Source organism: Peromyscus maniculatus, chromosome 3 (assembly GCF_049852395.1).
Source record: "Peromyscus maniculatus bairdii isolate BWxNUB_F1_BW_parent chromosome 3, HU_Pman_BW_mat_3.1, whole genome shotgun sequence".
Lineage (NCBI taxonomy): Eukaryota > Metazoa > Chordata > Mammalia > Rodentia > Cricetidae > Peromyscus > Peromyscus maniculatus.
In genome coordinates, this window is record NC_134854.1 from 95,341,375 (window position 1) to 95,359,578 (window position 18,204).

The following is an 18,204-nucleotide window of genomic DNA, read 5'->3' on the forward strand; positions in this document are numbered from 1 at the left end:
GGGTTCCCTGGCTCTTCTAGGGAGGTGCAGAGTTTGAAGCTGGGTAGGCGGCACCGGCTCTTGTTAGCGAGTCTGGGGAGGAACAGTGAGGCTCTGCGTGGCCTCAGGGAGAAGAGGACACAGGTGCACATCAGCCAGTGCTCTTAGGGTTACTGTCCTTTGTGGGCTGAGATGTGTAGAACCTCTTCATTCACAGTGACATTCAAAGGGGACAGAAGGAGTCTGACCATGTCCTGGCCTGGAGAATGGCGGATGAGGGGAGCCTGCCTGTGACCCTTTCCTAGACCTTCATCAGATCAGGCTGTTGAGTGTAGTTTATGACTCAACCGATTGTGATTATCGTTCCAGGCCAAAGAGAAAACAGGAGCGACAGCTTCTGTCATTTATGTACCGTCTGCTTTTGCCGCTGCTGCCATCGATGAAGCCATTGATGCCGAAGTTCCCTTGGTTGTGTGCATTACTGAAGGTATCCCACAGCAGGACATGGTGCGGGTCAGACACAAGCTGACGCGGCAGGGCAAGACCAGGCTGATTGGGCCCAACTGCCCTGGAATCATCAATGTGAGTGCCAGAGAGGAAGGAGGGAAGCCCACGGTTGGCCTTTTGTGAGTCAGTTCAAGCGTGTGTGTGTGGGGGGAGGGGGGGGAAGACAGACAGACAGACAGACAGACTTTGGAGTTAGAATTTTCTTTGAAACTTGCCTGAAAACTGCAATTTACTTTCCTCTAGCCTGGAGAATGCAAAATTGGCATCATGCCTGGCCATATTCACAAGAAAGGAAGAATAGGTGAGTAAAATTTGTGACTTTCTGATGGATTAAAAAATAAAAATTTCATCATCCAAACTCAAAACTCACAGGGAATTTGTAACTAAATAAATGTGTGACTGTAATAGATCAAATTCATTCTTACAGTGAGTCAGTCATGGATCCTAAATATAATGGGTCTGTTTGAGAATTAGTTGTAATTCTGTAGAGCCAATGATGACCTGGGGGAGGAGAGCCGTGACTCCTCTTCTGTTCAGTCTGAGTTCTTCTGTGTTGTCTGTGTCCATGGTGAATAGCAGCTTCTTGCTCAGTAGCTGTCTCTTTATGCGGTGTGACCACTGTTAATCCACTGTCTCAGTGGTCATTTGGGCTGTTTGCAGGGTTGAGCAGCAGGAGCTAGACTAGGAGCTAGGCCCTGCTGTGGATACACTTTCATTGCTGTTAGACAAAACTGACAAGAACATAAGTATGTTAGACTTTTAGAGAAGTTTCCAGATAGTTCTAGGAGATGACTGTGTCATTTGAATTCTCGTCAATGGAGAGTCCCAGTTGCCCCTCATCTTCCAGTGTTCTTGTCTTCAGTGAACCTGTTCTTTGGGGATGAAATGGTGTCACACTGGGTTTTATCTTATGTCCCTGATGACTGATGTTGAAGAATGTCTTCTCAGGCCTTGACTGTTGATCAAGAGGGTGCACTTGGGAGAGCAGACCCATAGACACAGGACATGCGTTTGGCTTTTAGTCTTTACTGTTGATCAGAGGGTGCACTTGGGAGAGCAGACCCATAGCGACAGGACATGTGTTTGGCTTTTAGTCCAACTCAGGTGGTGACTGTCCTTTCCTTCCTGGTTGGGGTCCCACCTCACAGTCTTAGTTGGCTAGTCTGAAAAGAGTTGGCACACAGGAATTGAAGGAGGAAGGAAAGGGGAGGGTCACCGCTCCAGAGAAGAAGGTCATCAGATTCTGATGGTCTCCAGGCCATCAGAGTCCTGGAATAGAGCTATGGGCCTGAAAACAAAGGTATTTCTGGGTGGGGAGGACTAAAACATTCACATAAAAGTTTTTCAAGGTGGGAGAGATAAAAGAATTCCTTATCTTTAACACACTTTTTGGGATTTGATAGAAAAGACTCATATTTGGCATTTCTTATGAATCCCTCTTTTTTCTTTAAACACTCTTTTCTTCAAATTCTTTAAGATGTCAACTAAGAAACTAATCCTGAGGTGGGCTTTTGTTAGCATGATTTAGGGTGAGCCTGCTTTCCTAGGGGTGGTTCCTTGGCCTGGAGATTTACCTGGCCCCATTGGAATGTTGGGTCTGTCTCCAGGCCCCATTGGAATGTTGGGTCTGTCTCTTGACGGGAAGTGGTTTTCTCTTAGCGCCTTCATTGCAACTTTAACAATTCCCGCCTCTCTAAAGAGGTAATCCTAAGGATCATCCAGGAACCAGATCAGAAATCAGAGCTCCCCCAAAACTTCTGGCATCTTTGGCCCCTGACAGGAATGAAGCTACCAAATGTCCAAATCAAAGTCCGTTAGAATCTCTTGTTAGGCTCACAAGATCCTCCATCTATTGGACTCCTGTTTTCCTTTGCTTCTAAGGTTGGTCTTCAGAACGATGACCTTGCAGTTGGCTTTGCATGCTCTTTGATAGCTGTTGCATCAGCTAAAGGTCAACATGATGCCTGTCCTATGTGGCGTCACACGAGCTGTAACTGTGGACACCCACCGTTGTCGTCTGGGTGTGATTTAGCCTCTCCTCCGCCCACAGGCACAAGTTGTTGCTTGGCCTCCTTTTATCCCACTTGAATATTACGTGGGCTGAGATCAGAAGATCTGTGACTTCCTGTGTTGGCAGGAATTTAAGACCTTTGGAAACCAACTTGTTAAAGTAGCTAATCCTAATTTAAAACACTAGTAGCCTGTGACACGTCTACCTAACTAGAAAAGTAGTTGCTGGACAGCATCTTCTAAGGCAATCAGATTTAACTATCTCACTGTCTGTCTGTCTTCATTCCTTCTACTAGACCTGACTGAAGGGTTCCCAGGTTCTCTGAGGGAACTGAAAATAACCTAGGTTATTCTCCCATCCTGGATTATCTTGCGCTCAACCCTTTTATGGAGGTTTCTTGCAATGAGTTTCATGTCAAAGGCAAGTCTCAACTTCTAGGATACCCTGACCACTGAAGGACCACTTTGCTGTCTCCATAGCATTTCTTACTTTTGGCCTGTGCACAGAGTGGTCCTGGTCCCTTGGGAATTTCCTTGGACTCTCCTATATTATCCAGAGACTTCCAAATCTGGATTCTTTTGCTGACTTGGAGAATGCCAGAGGCCTAGCCCCCAAGAGCCACCAAAAAGGATCTGGTAGGATGTGTTTCTCCTAGGAGGGGGTCTGAGGCACTCCTTTGGTGAGGTAGGTTCATGAACTGAGCCCCCATATTATTAGAAACAGCAACAGCTATCAAAGAGCACGCAAAGCAGACTGCAAGTTCATCATTCTGGAGACCAACCTTAGAAGCAAGGGAAAAAGAGACCATTGTTCCAAGTGAAGGCAAACTTTACTCCTGGCCAAGAGGTGCACTTGGGAAGAGCGAGCTTTCCATTACTGTTTCTGTGTTTCATCTGAGACTTACTTTGCTTGCATTGATGTCACAAACTTTCTCAAAATGCCTTGGGAAATGGTACTGTTACTTGGTTGGTTCCTTACGGCAACGGCCAACCCACAATTCAAAGTTAGCTGTGCTGCTAAGTCTTGAATTTAGACTCTCTGCAGCTAGCTGACTAAGCTATACTGTTTTTCCAAAGTCATAGCTGGTGGCAGTTTGTTTATCTCTACCTATGACCGACCGTAAGTGTTAACGCTAAATAAGAACTGTGGTATTGTGTTCCCCCAAATATTGTGCATGCTAATAAAGTTATCTGGGGTCAGACAGAGCAGCCACAATATTAAACATAAAGGATAGGCAGTGGTAACACACTGGAATCCTAGCATTCCAGAGGCAGAAATCCATGTGTTCAAGGATACAGACAGGCTGGTGACTCATCACGCCTTTAATCCCAGAAAGCAAACCTTTAATCCCAGGGAATGGTGGTAGAAAGCAGAAAGGTATATAAGGTGTGAGGACCAGAAACTAGAAGCATTTGGCTGGTTAAGCATTTGGCTGGTCAAGTATTTGGCTGGTTAAGCATTTGGCTGGTTAAGCCTTCAGGCTTTGGAGCAACACAGTTTAGCTGAGATTCATTCTGGATGAGGACAGAGGCTTCCAGTCTGAGGAAACAGGACCAGCTGAGGAATTGGCAAGGTGAGATAGCTGTGGCTTGTTCTGTCTCTCTGATCTACCAGCACTGACCCCAATAACTGGCCTCAGGTTTGATTTTATTAATAAGAACTGTTAAGATTCCTGCTACAAAGAATAGTTTTCATTGTAGGGCATTGTTGATGGTGTAGTCTGTAGAGTTAGATTCAACATCACAATTTTTGTCGATTTCTTTCTTCTTGGAACTTGTCAGCCCCGCTGCCAGCAGTTGGTAAGGTTGCAGGAGCTCGGTGCGGTCTGCTCTGTACAACCTGTTGCCTCTTTAAGTAGTGTTTATATTCTTTGGTCTGCTGCTAATACTTCGTAGAATTTGTTACAATACCAAGAGAGAACAAAATAGTTACCCATAGGCTATTGAGTGTTGTCTTCACCAGTCCTGACCTCAGCAGGGAGAGGAGTCCGTGTGCTCTCCTGCTGTGCTGTGTGGTGACCCATTTAGTACAGAAAGTTGTTCTCAACCTGAGGTTATGATGTGGAGTGTAAGGCATAACCTCTCTCAACACCCGCTGTTAAGAGCTAGCTATAGAAGAGATGGAGAGAAGCAGATCGTCTCCTTCCCATTGGGGCAGTCTCGGAAGGACCTGTGTGGGAAAGCAGCACTCAAGCTTCCTGTGTGTCTTTGATGGAGAGTTGGCATTTTGTCAGATGGGGGAGGTGAGACACTCCAGTTTAAGCAAAATGAACGTGAAAAGGTAGGGAAGCATGAAGGATAACGAGGAAGAATGCAGTTCTTTGGAAGAAGGAAATACAGGAAATGCATTCAGGGAGTATGTCAGGGCTGCTAGCATTTAGACATCTTACTGGCCTGCCCTTAGAGTCCTGGCAGGATCGACCTCAGCTGCAGCCACTAAGAGCTCCCCCTGTGAGCATTTGCCCTGTTTCCTTATAAAAGGCGGGCCTTATCCATCCCCCTGTCTCTCTGTCTCTCTTGATCTCTCGATCTCTCTCTCTTTTGATCTCTGCCCCCTTCTCTATCCCTCTCCTCCGCCTTCCCCAGTAAACCTCCCATGTGAGCCCTGGTGTATGGTTTGACTCCTTTTAGAACACAACAAGGGTTGTGGGAGGGCATTGTTCTGGGCTGGAGAGCTGGTGCAGAGTTCTCCACAAGGTGAAGCATTGGCAGGGAGCTGTGTAGACCTCATCTAAAAGAACAACGTGGTGGCATGCTGGGGGGCCATGAATGTTTGCTTCCAGTTTGACTTTTACATGGAGAATCTGTAGTTTTGTGTGCCTGAGTCCTTAGGGCACAGAGGTGTCTTTGTGTAGATCACATATGTCATGCCTGTGAGTAAACCGTGACAGCAGAGACACAGACTGAACATGCTGCACTGAAGCTGCAGTTAGCTCCTGGTCATGGCCTTTGTTTTAGTCAGACAAGAATTCTCCTAATCCTAATAGGAGGGTCATACTGTTAGGACAAAGTCTTACCCAAGGCAGGAGATTCAGGACAGTCAATGCTCTGATATTTTTTATTTGACATTTAAAAAAGTTAATACTTTGTAACAACTACAGTTAGTTAAGCTTGTATGGAATTAGGAATATCCGCATCTCGTGTCTGTTGTTGTAAGTAGTGCATGGATTGCTGCATGCACGAATTGCCTTTGGGAAGTGCAGGGCAGCGCAGGCAAACCCCGTGAGCCCAACTGGACCCTTGCTGCTGCCCTCCTCCCACAGACCTTGGGTGCGAAGTTAGATGATCTCACTGTAGACTTGATGCGGTAAGGAAGCTGATCGGGAGGCTAGCTGAGTCCAGAGGGGGCATGCCTGTATACTGTGTGAAAAGTCTTAGAGAAATAGTTGTGGGGAGGGAGGGTGGATAATGTTGGTAAGTACAGTTAATGCTGTCTTTATGCTTTAGTGGCTGGGGTACCTAAAGCCAGTCTTCCACTGTCCTAAGCAGGATTATGCCTACCAAGTTCCTATTAATACTCTCCTCCCCGTAAAGTCTCAGAAGAGGGATTTTAAGGTTTTTTTGTTTCTTTGTCTTGGCATTAGTTTCATAATCATAAAACTACCATAACTAATGAAATATTTTCTTTTTTGTCTTCATCATTTGAAGATACTGTTGATCTAAGTGGCAAATCAAGAGGAGAATTTTTTACAGTTCTGTGTTAGTTTCCTTAGCATCTGGCAGTCACTCATCCACACCATCTGATAGTTTTCTCTTCCTTTGAAGGTATTGTGTCCAGATCTGGCACGCTGACTTACGAAGCAGTTCACCAAACAACCCAGGTTGGCCTGGGGCAGTCCTTGTGCATTGGTGAGTGAGCCTGACCGCAGGTCTTTATTGGAGTGCAGTGTCCTCAAGGAGCAAGCCGGTTTACCCGAGGACTTACCCGAGGGTTTATAAAAGGCTTTGGTGCCGTTCTAGGAAGGAGATGTTGGGATCTCACATTTGCTTTGCTGAAGTGTGGTGCTTTCTGCATTTTTAAAGATCGGATTTCTAGGCTGAGGAGTGCACATTGTAGGACGGGTGGCCGTGGATGGGCGTGGTGCCCAAAGCATCACTCATTTCATTTGCTGTGAAGAAATGGCTCCTCACATTTGGCATTCTGTCATCACAGTTATATTTTGTGTTTTGTAGCTATTGAATTCTTTGCCTCGCTGTTTCTCTCTGGGCAACCCCTGAGGCTCCTCTGAGTTGAGGCTGAAAGGTGTAGCTTGCGGGGCAGAAAGTCAAGGTTGAGGCTGGTATGTGCCCCAGGGCTTCCCTTGGTGCCACCCAGGACTCTGACACTTTAACAAGTCAGAGTAGCTTTTACACAGTAGCTGTCTTTTTTTTTTCTTTTCTAAAAACTAGACAAGTTTCTCATTTTTAAATCTTCAGATCCTCAGAATACCTTTTAAAAGCTTTTTAAAAATATCTTTTTATAATAAAAATGACAAAACAGAGCCCTGGAGTATTTTTATTATACTCTAAATAAATAAATTCAAATTGAAAACATGAATCAAGCTGTTCTATTTGCGGGACACAACATTAGGCATGAGATCATTTGGTGTAATGGAGACGAAGAACTGGTTTTGAACAGACTTGCCATTTCCATCTTCTTGAGGTTCAGTTCTTCACTTGTAAATGGAGGGTACTGATGCCATTCATGGAGGCTGGGGAGTCACCAGGGACAGGTCTGATGCTTGTGAAGCAGAGCCCAGGACTTGACGCCTGCCTGCAGTCAACGCTGTTGCCCTTTCTCAGCTTCACTTCTCACAGATGGGCTGAGAGGTGACCACGCCTCCCTAGCCTCTGTAAGTTTATAATTTAAACACTACAGCGTTGGCAGGCAGAGCGGAGAGGACATTTGCTTCCCTGCTCTCCAAGTTCTCCAGTGCCCTGTGGTCAGAGGAGAGCCCTGTGTGCAGGCTCTGCCGTGCCCCAGCCTGGGATCTGCGGGGCCTGGGAACCTCCCACCCTGTTGCTCACTGACAGTGTGTTTCCAGGCTTAGTAGTTTCTCTGCAGCACACTTGTCAAGGATTTCTCTGTGCAGAGAAATTTGTTCATTGTGGTTTTGTGAAGACGGGCAGCAAACGATCATTTACCTATGTTTCTATAAACAGAAACAAGTGCCGCTTTGTGATCTTTGAATGGTGAAGAGTGAGGCTGCAGTCTGAAGATATTAAAGAGAAAGGGTACAGAGACTGAAAACTGAGTTAGAACTTTTTTTGACAGAAGTTCCATGGTTTGTCCTTGCATTTTTGACTAATACTGACATCCTTTGCCCTTCTCAGGCATTGGAGGTGACCCCTTTAATGGGACAAATTTTATTGATTGCCTTGACGTCTTCCTGAAAGATCCGGCCACAGAAGGCATCATACTGATTGGTGAAATTGGTGGTCATGCTGAAGAACAAGCTGCCGAATTCTTGAAGGAACACAATTCAGTAAGTTTGTGTTTGGAAGAGTAGAGGTCTCTGCTACTGACTGACCCTGGGGCTTGTTTTAGAAATTATCTTTAATTTTTTCATGAATTAATTTCTCAAGAAAACGTGAAAGCTAACTTTAAATCTAGGCTTTCTATTCTGTAACACTCAGAAAATTCTAGATTCTTAGCTCATCCTTTCTCCTGCTTCCCATAATGTTCTTCTCTACGGCTCTTCATGCCTCTTCTCCCCAGGCATCACCCACACTGTGTAGCCTCCTGCTAAGTGGAGAGAATTCAGGCCGTGGGTCGAAGCCCACACTTGACTTGAGGCTTAAATCCAAGGTCCCCGGTGTTCTTTCTCTAAATTCCAAGGGAAATAAATATCCTTTGTCTTTCTCAAGGCTGGCCCTCTAAAGAGAATTTCTTACATAGCCTTCTCTGTGATTTTTTTTTTTTCCCTCCTGCTAGCTTTAGTCTTTGCTTGGAGAAAGGACTTAGCACCAAAGATTGGGTAGGGAAAAAAGGCTTTCTGTATCCTCCAGGGGAAGGCTTCCCTGTTGCCTCTGCCTTAGAGTTAACTAAGGAGTAGTGCGCTGCTAGGCCAACATACTGTTTAGCTCCTCTGTTGGGATTTGGTAGGTGAGGGGCGAGGGAAGGGATGCCACAATGCCAGAAGGAGGCCACTGCCCCAGCCCCGCTGTGCTCTGGGAGATGTGTCTGAGAGCTGGCCAAGCAGGAGAGGTGAGATGGGGCTGGAGAGGTGGCTCAGAGGTTAAGAGCACTTGCTGCTCTTGCAGAGGACCTGGGTTCAGGTCCCCACTCCCATGCGGTGGCTCTCAATTGTCTGTGAATCCAGTTCTAGGGAATCTGGTGCTCTCTTCTGGCCTCCACAGGTACAGGCACGTAACTTAACGAACATGCACACGAGCAGGCAAAACCTGTGGTATTGTGTTCCCCCAAATATTGTGCATGCTAATAAACTTATCTGGGCTCAGAGACAGAGCAGCCACAGTATTAAAAATAAAGGATAGGCAGTGGTGGCACATGCCTTTAATCCTAGCATTCCAGAGGCAGAAATCCAAGTGTTCAAGGATACAGACAGGCATGGTGACTCATCACACCTTTAATCCCAGGGAGTGATGGTAGAAAGCAGAAAGGTATATAAGGCGTGAGGACCAGAAACTAGAAGCATTTGGCTGGTTAAGCATTTGGCTGGTTAAGCATTTGGCTGGTTAAGCATTTGGCTGGTTAAGCTTTCAGGCTTCTAGCAGCACAGTTCAGCTGAGAGCCATTGGGATATGAGGACACAGAGGCTTCCAGTCTGAGGAAACAAGAACAGCTGAGAAGTTGGCCAGGTGAGGTTAGCTGTGGCTTGTTCTGTCTCTCTGACCATCCAGCATTTCACCCCAATAACTGGCCCTGGGTTTGATTTTATTAATAAGACTCTCTAAGATATCTGCTACAAAAACCCGCATGCACAATAAAGTGAAAAATGAAAGAGGGGGGAAGATAACCTCCCTTTAGTGCTTTTGGAAGAAAGACCTGAGGAGGGGATAAAGGAAATGCCAGAGGGGAAATTGTGAATATGGTCATGTTAAAGGAGCCAGTAATGTCACCTGCATCTTGTACACAGTGTCCTTCACTTACCTGTGCTTTCAGGAGCTTCCGGGGCCTGTTCTGAGTGTTCTTGATCTTCCGTAGGGATCTGAAGTTCTAACGTGGGTAGCTGTGGCCCAGCTAGCCCCTCACCTCTGCATCTTTCCCTCCTGTCCTCCACTCCCTACCCCCCCCCCCCCCCCCCCCCCCCCCCGCAGTCTTGTTTCTGTTGAGAGTGTTCCTTAGCTGCCCCTTTGGTCTTCTCCTTGGCACAGGCCTGCTGGAGTGTGTGGGAGGGTCAGGGAGTCTGGATGACACAGTGACATCGGGAGGGAAGCAGTCTTGGAGGACTGAGCTGCCGGCATTCTCCTGCTGTGTTTGCAGAGGTTCCCAGGGGCCTCCGCTAGAGCTCAGACTCCTTTGTCCTCTGGGGGCTTCTCAGTGGTCTCCTTGTTCCTCTTCCCCGGTCTGTTTCCTGTATCTGTTCCTAAGCATCCTGTGTGATTATCTTACACGCTCCTATCCACGGCAGGCTCCTCCATGCTGCTTTCTTTACTTTTCCTACCCTCTGTGTCCATGCAGTGATAGGTCCAGATCCAGAGTCTCACCTACAGTTCCTCATGCCGCTCTGCATTGTGCCTCTTCTTGCTCACATGGACTGTCCCAGTCATGCCTCCCCTGATGTCTCTACTTCTCCCCAGCCACTGGTTTCTCTCCCAGGCCATGGGACCTTTTGTCTCTGGGTAAAACCAATCAGAGTTTCCCACAGCACATGTTATGCTCTGGATGAAGTGTCCGTATAATCACATGTGGAGGGCTTGGTCCCTTGCTGGTAGTACTATGGAGGTTCTGAAACTTTAGGCGATGGGCCTAGTGGGAGGAAGCAGGTCACTAGAGGCAAGTCCTTGAGGCATTATTTTGCCCTAGCCCCTTCTTGCTCTGTCTGCTTACTGGCTGCAGAGACATCAGCAGACCACGTTTCTCTGCCACACACATATCATAGTGGGAGAGCATGCCTAGTCTGGATTGAACAAACCCTCTGAAACAATGAGTGGAAATGAAATCTCTCCTTTTAAATTGTCCACTGAAGTGTGTATCACACTGGTGAAAGTATGACTCTAGGCCCCATTTGGCTCATGTTCTAGTTCCTTGCAGACCCCCCCCCCCCACCTCCTCAGGTCCATGCCCCTTAGCATGTGCCAGCTTGCTGCTTGTGGATGTTAGGGTGCTGGTCTCCTTGGCATAGTCCATAGAAAGCCCTGATGAGTGCTGATTAATGAGCAGGATGGATTGTTAGCTGCTGTCATAAGTTCAGAAAAGTTTGAACGTTTAAGTAAAAATTCACCTCTCGAGAAAAAAAATCAGATACTATGTCACACTGTTAAATTAACATTAAAGTGTGGGTCTGAACTCTGAATTCCTTAACCAGTTTACAAGTTTAGTGGAAAGCATGCACATTTGTTTCATTCATTATTTCTGATTGGTTTTTGCAGAGCTTGTTTGTGTCTTATTTATTTTTTTATTTGAGAGCCTAATCTATACGTGGTTCAAGGTTAAGCAGCTTAAGACAGAGTGTTTGTTATATAAACAGATAATACATGGTTTGGAGTAAGTAATAGGTAGTGTCTGCTGAAGGGTGAAGCAGGCAGATGGTGAAGGATGGGACAGTCACCCTGGACTGTGCTGAGTGCCCTGAGCCACCACCGCCAGTCCTTGTCCTTGTGTTTAGGCTTTTCGTATTTCTCACCACTCTGTCCTGATTTCTCACCACCCCTCCTGCTGTCTAATTCTGTTTTTCTCCGCTTCAGAAGTCTCCATTGGCTCTTTGTCAGTGAGACAGAGCATAATTTTGTTTGGCATTCGAAGCTTATAATCTTTTCCTAGTGCGGTAGCATTGCCATTTTAGGGGGGCTATTAGGGAACAGAGGACGTAGAAGTTAAGACCACTCAAATAGGAGATTCCCATAGTCTGTGCAAGACCGCAAAGGAATGTATGAATGACTGGAGCCTGTTTGCTGTGTATTCTCCATCTCAGGCACTGCAGTGGTGCTGGGCTCAGGGAACTGAGGGAGGCTTTGATGTTCAGGGAACTCATTGTTAGTAGAAGAACATGGGAAGAAGCGATCAGCCAGTGTGCTCTGTGTGTGATAGACACATGTAAGAGGCAGAGCAGGGCCTCGGGAGCCAGTCAGCCTAGGACCTTGGTGGGATGGGGGAGAAGGCTTCAGGAAAGGCTTCTGTCGGGAGGGGGGCAGGGATGAGTCATAGGTGAAAAGCTGCATATGTGCATGGAGGGTGAGGAGCATTTTGAGCCAAGTGCAGAGTAGGAGAAGTCAGGGTGCTTCCTCTACAGCAGGCAAGAGCAATGGGGGCCAGGGCCAGGGCCAGCCATGGCAGGCCTGCAGAACCTGGTGGAACCTGCAGAACCAAGAAACCAAGACCAGAAGGTTTCATTGGGCTAGCTCTGGGGATCTGTGGCTAAAAAGAAAGTCAGTTTTACTTAGGAGTGTTCCTGGTGAAGCCAAAGAGTTATTAGCTTTATTGAATTGTGAATCTTGAGACTATTTTGTGATGAGCTGGGAGTGCTTTCTTCTCAAATATTATTAAGGACCCGCCTTAATAGTGGTCTTCCCAGGGGCCCAGAAGAGAAGCTACAAATGGCAAGAATCATTTTTGGGAAAGAATCTAAGTACACTGAGCTCTTTGTCCATCTACTTTATTCCTCTGGGATAAAATCCTATCTACACAGCTTCAGTTCTGTTCGCATGCCTGGCTCCTTCCTTCCCTGATTTCTCTCTTCATTTATCTGCAGTTCTCTTTAAGTTCTAGCTTAATTCTCTTATCGCAGTTCTGCCCCATCTAGGTTCTCATCCATCTAGTTCCTTCCCATCTTAGCTCCTCTCCCATCTCCTCCTTTCTCATCTCCTTCTTCCTCATCTTGTTCTTCCCCATCTGGCTCTTCCTCATCTTCCATCTTGTTCCTCTAGTACTCTCTTCTAGCCCTTCAATCTAGTTCCTCCTCATCTAGTTCTTCTATTCTCTTTTCTCTTCTCTGTCTCGTCCTCCAAAATTCTCCCCTAAGTCTCCTTATACCTCTCTGCTCCCTCATCTCTCAGGTATTCCGTTATAAAACCAAGCAGTAGCAATCCTCTGGCCAAGCAAGGTCACCAGGCTTGAATTCCTACAGGGTCATAAAGGCAGACAAGAGTTTTCCTCAGGGAGTGACCATTAGGTTTTGTTTTACAACCCAAAAAGAGGGTGGTAAAGGAGGAGGTCAACTGAGAGCTAATGATTGGTTAGTATATCAAGAAAAGAGAATTTATGTGCTCAGTCTACATTCCTAGAAGTGGTTAGGTAAGAAGTTAGGAGTCTATAATGTTAGTAAGGCTGTATAAGAAAGGAGGGTCTCAGCTAAAATTGCACAAGAAATAAAGCTATCTGCCTGACCTAGGAGACAGGTGTTGTTTCCCTAAGGGTATTATTACCTTAGTTCAGGAGATCATTTGGCCTTGGATGCTTGGAAGGTATTTTAGATAAATACACTGTTAGAAGTTCTTGGAACCGCACGTAGCACACAAGAAAATTATTGTAGGAATCGGCTAATCTATATACAAAAGCTAAAATACCACCAAGACTTCTTAAGCTTTTGTGATAGTAGCTGGGTTCCATTACGTTTTCCTGTGGTTTGCAGCTCTTTTTCTCACAGCCACTTCCAGTGGATGCTAGCTTTGCTTGGAAGAGTGGCTGGCAAACAAGCTGGTTCACTGGACTTGGGTATCTGACAGAATGTCTTTCAGAACTCAGTAAGAAAGCTGCCCTGCTGCTTGTTGCTAATGATACAAGTTGAGCTTTCTAGCAACAGTTTAGAAAATGCTTTCTGCCACCGTGAACTTAGGATCTTCTGTTTTCTGTAAGAGACTTTTCTCTTGCGATTGGTGCTGGTACAATGTGGCCTGTGCTTGTGGACACTGAATGGTTAAATTTGGAAGCATTTGGAAGATGTGCATACCTACTGAACAGTTATTTTCCAATTTAACAGTTTCTGTTACAAAACCATTGTGGATTAAAGAGCCATTCAGACACTAAGACAGATGAAGGAATTTCGGAAGGACAAAGAACAGAAATTGATTGCTGTGGTATAAATGGACATTTCCTGTCCCTACTGCCAGTCCCAAATAACCGACTCAGAGACCGAATATGAATTATAAATGCTCAGCTGATAGCTCAGGCTTGTAACTGCCTAACTCTTACATTTAAATCAAACCATTTCTATTTAACTATGTATTGCCACATGGCTTGTGGCTTTACCTGTCCTCTGGCATGTCTTGCTTCCTGGGCAGCTGGCTGGCATCTCTCTTGACTCCACCCTCCTTCCCATCATTCTCAGTTTGGCTTTCCTGCCTAACTTCCTACCCAGCTACTGGCCTGTATTAACTAATGAGAATAATGCATATTCATAGTGTAGAAAGGATTGTTCCATAGCACTGTGGCTTCAGATTGCAGCATTACATGTGACCTTTGAAAAATGACCACTTGAAGAGGCTTGTTTAGTACTAGAGAGTATTTAGGCATTCCGAAGGCAGTTAAAACACATCATCCTTCTCCATCTGTCTGCCCAAGGCTGGATTTTCTTCTTGTACTTCAGCTAAATGAATTGTCACAACAGATCAATTGCAAAAGAAGATATGATTGGCCACTTATTAAGTTAAGCAGTCAGAGTTGTAGAAGTTAGTTGTAAAATGCCACTTGCCTCACCAGAATGTTTTAGACACTATTTAAAAAGAAGTTGATTTTTAAGTGACTTCACAAATATTTTTGTGTTTTTACAAAACTTTATATTTTTATAAAAATCCTCAGTTTTACATTTTATGTGTGTGGGTGTGGATGGGTCCTCACATGCCTTAGCATTCATGTGGATTTCAGTAGACAACTTCATAGAGTCTCCCTTCACCTTTATATGGGTTCCAGGAAGTGAACTCAGATCACCAAGCCTTCAGGGCAAGTGCCTTTGCCAGCTGAGCCATTTCACTGGCCCTCAGTTTTAATTTTTAATATATTAAATATCATTGGATATCATTACAAAGAATAAATAGCTCAGAATTTAGTGCTGAGACATTGATATACATAGAGGTTGCATATTTGAATGGACTTTGGTTATTTATATGAACAAAAGTGCTTTGAGATTCTTAATAACTTTTATAAGTATCCAAGGTCTCCAGACTAAATAATTTGAGAGCTGCTGTGTGTGTTGGGAGGTGGGATGGGGTGGGGAAGACAGTAGCAACTGAATGAAGCTCTTGATCCATGCTTCAGACCTGTTCTCCTTAGATTCATTGTGAAGCCTGACCATATGTAGTCATGTGTTGATGTGTGGTATCTCATGATGGATTGATAGGATACTTGATAGTATTTCCTCAATTACAATGCAAGCCCAGAGCTTAGAAACCACTGGTTCCTGTGTGTGGGCTTTAAGAAAATTTAATGTCAAAATCTAGTCCAATGATAGTTAATGTAAATGGGTTTGTGTACTAGATGTATCAAAGTCAACCTCAATTAACTTAGACTGTAGAATTTTAGAGTAGAAAGAACTAGTAACTGTCATCCATTTCATCATATTTGAGGACGTTCAGGTCTGTATTAGTGATGGGCTGGGTCCAAGAACATTCAGCCTTACTAGGAAATTGAGTCCAAGTCCTGGTTCCTTCCCTGTGCCCATCACCCCTCATCTTTTTCTTGGAGGATATTTATTAAGGATAAGAATTATAATAACAACTCAAGATAAGAAGTTGTGTAGAAGTAAAACAAGTCAACTGTTCTTGAGTCTTAATTTATTGTCACAAATCACAAAACAAAATTTTCAGGTGGGTGTGCTTTTTTGGTTATCAAAAGAAAGGTTCATGTGTGTGCTTGTGGGACAGTGTTGATACTCAGCAGGTAGTCTGCTCAGGGCAGCTTCTGCCTTCGTGTGGAAAGCTGTGTCTCTCTCAGGAGAGTACTTCATTGTTGGGGTTGAGTGATGGACTTTTCCTTCCCAAGCCACTTCCTGTTTACCAACAGTCCGGGATTTCAGGTCCAGTTTGATTGACTTACTCTTCTGTTATTGAAAATGTCTCTCTCTCTCCAGGGGGCAAATTCCAAGCCTGTAGTGTCCTTCATTGCTGGTATAACTGCTCCCCCTGGCAGAAGGATGGGCCATGCAGGGGCCATTATTGCTGGAGGGAAAGGTGGCGCTAAAGAGAAGATCGCTGCCCTTCAGAGTGCGGGGGTTGTTGTGAGCATGTCCCCCGCACAGCTGGGAACCGCCATGTATAAGGTGAGCACACAGTGGCCATGTTCCTTCTCTCTCCATAGCTTGATGTTCTCATGCCCTAGTGCAGCGGTTCTCCACTGGTCGGTCTCCACCCCCGGGGGTTGAATGATCCTTTCACAAGGGTCACCTGAGACCATCCTGCACATCAGATATTTACATTATGATTCATAACAGTAGCAAAATTACGGCTATGAAGTAGCAACAAAATAATTTTATGGTTGGGGTCACACAGCATGAGGAACTGTATTAAAGGGTCGCAGCATTTGGAAGGTTGAGAGCCACTGCCCTAATGTAAACCTTCTAAGCCAGGCGATGGAAGCTTGGGCCTTTACTCCCAGCACTCAGGAGGCAGAGGCAGGTGGATCTCTGAGTTGGGGGCCAGCCTGGCCTACAGTGAGCCCCAGGACAGCCAGAGCTGCACAGAGAAACCTTCTTTGAACACTCTTGCTCCCCCCACCCCCCCCCAAAAAGAAACCCAACCCTGATTGAAGTGTAGACATCCGTGCCTTTGTCAGTGACAAGGCATGGCATGCACAGAAGCATTTCGCAGGCCGCAGGCACCCTGTGGGTGTGCAAGGGCTGCAGCTTTGTGTTTCATGTTTGGGTTCCCAGAAAATTGGGATCTTGCCATCCTAACTCCACAGATAGCACTTTCCAGAGAGAGGGGCTGCAGTTCAGTAAGGAAGCAAACAGGGGTGCTGAGAGTGGGGGCCTGAGGAGGGTGGGCCTGGGCTGTGACCAGGTGTGCGGTGGCCGACTGTGCGGTGCTGTCCTCTGCTCGCTGGTTAGAGGAGCCCCATGTCGGATGCCATTGCTTTTCCTTTCTGATAGGATGCTGTAGTGCAAAACACACACCCTCAGTTGATCTGTTCCCTGTGGTCTCCGCACTGATTCTCAGTATGTCTTGAATAGCACGGCTCTCCCCTCCTGTATTTTACTGTTTTCCTCTTTCCTCTGAGTTTTAACCTTGACAAAACAAAAAGAAAGGTAGACAAGACAACAGCTCCGTACGGCCTTTGTCTCTTAATAACAAAACACTATGTCTTAAGCTGAAAATAGGCACAGTTATTTTCCAGGGAGGGAACAGTTATCAGAGAATTCAAAAGTTCTGCTTTCCTGTGAACTTTGCCCTCATCTTAGGAATTCTAAAAGACTCCTTGTTTGACCAAATCTTTGCATCTCTTGCCTTCTGAATATCATATTCCATATATGGAGAAGTGCGATTGAAACCCAGGCAAGGGTAAAAAGCAAGTGCCTTTCGTGGGCCTTACTGCTCTGCTCCTGCGGGTGACAGGCAGCGCCTTTCCAGTGCTACAGCCTGGCTGCTGCCCTTGCTCCTTCTGGCTAGGGTATTTGTGTGTTTCGGGCATTTCTAAGGTTCTTGACGTTTTGTTCAAATTCTAGCTGAGTCAGTGTTGAGTTTTCTTCTCCGAGAAAGTCTTCATTGTCTTATCAGGTGGCCTGTTACATTCGCATACATGGCCTTACAGGTTTAGTTGAACAGTGGTGCCCATCAGCCCCAGCAGTAGTCCTGCAGTGAAGACAGGATTATTAAAGCCTATTGGCTTTGGGGTTTCCAGGACAAAGTCAAGCTCTGTCTGTCGCTCTGGCACTGCAGCAGCCAATTTGAAAGTAGTTACCAAGTGCGCAAGAACCCTGGTCCCTCTCGTACATTTTACCTCTGCAGAGGCGAGGTCCTGGGGGTGCTGCTTTGAAGATCGCTTTCCCATGAATGTAATGTGCATTTTTTCTTCTCTCCTGTTTGTGAAGGAATTTGAAAAGAGGAAGATGCTATGAAGGACATGACATGAAGTTCTTTAAAGCTGTGGAAGAATCCTTGTAGACTGAGAGTCAGTCCAGAGTGTTGGCTCACACATCTGACACTGGCCTCTCATCACATGGGAAACCAGGCAAATTTTAGAATGTCCGAAATTGAGCTATTTTCACGTACTGTGTAACAGAGACAGATAATAAATCTATCATTTGATTTGAACATGAGACTTGTCATCATTCCGGCAGTGGTGGTGGGATGGAGGGGTGTGCGTGTGTGTGTATGTGCGCGCGTGCGCGCATGCGTGTGTACATGTGTGCAAATGGCTAATGGCTCTGTGGAAAACATAACAGAATGAGACTCTAACAACTCTGTTATGGCGTTTGTCTAAGTGTTCTAGACATACACCTTAGACCTTGGGGTCATAGCTCATTTGCACATAGAAGTCTTCACTGTCCAGTTCACCAGGGAGTAGGACATAAATGTCTAAAGTCTCTGGCCTGCAGGAAGGCCACCTGGCTTGCTCTGGAGCCTTACCCATCCCCACCGTCATTGTGCAGGCCGGAAGCTCCCGCCCTTGGGAAG

The 18,204-nt window shown here is 45.8% G+C and overlaps 1 protein-coding gene across 2 annotated transcripts in view; it reads left to right on the plus strand.

Annotated features, from left to right (window-relative positions):
• Window positions 1–17,841, plus strand: part of Suclg1 (succinate-CoA ligase GDP/ADP-forming subunit alpha) — a 32,875-nt gene extending 15,034 nt beyond the window's left edge. For both annotated transcript variants that reach the window (XM_006986528.3, XM_016005061.3), the window contains exons 4-9: window positions 349–561; window positions 730–787; window positions 6,262–6,345; window positions 7,810–7,961; window positions 15,663–15,851; window positions 17,619–17,841. In XM_006986528.3, coding sequence (XP_006986590.2) covers window positions 349–561; window positions 730–787; window positions 6,262–6,345; window positions 7,810–7,961; window positions 15,663–15,851; window positions 17,619–17,645 — 723 coding nt within the window. In that variant the 3' untranslated portion in view covers window positions 17,646–17,841. The remainder of the gene's footprint in view (window positions 1–348; window positions 562–729; window positions 788–6,261; window positions 6,346–7,809; window positions 7,962–15,662; window positions 15,852–17,618) is intronic.
• Window positions 17,842–18,204: the final 363 nt, after the last annotated feature.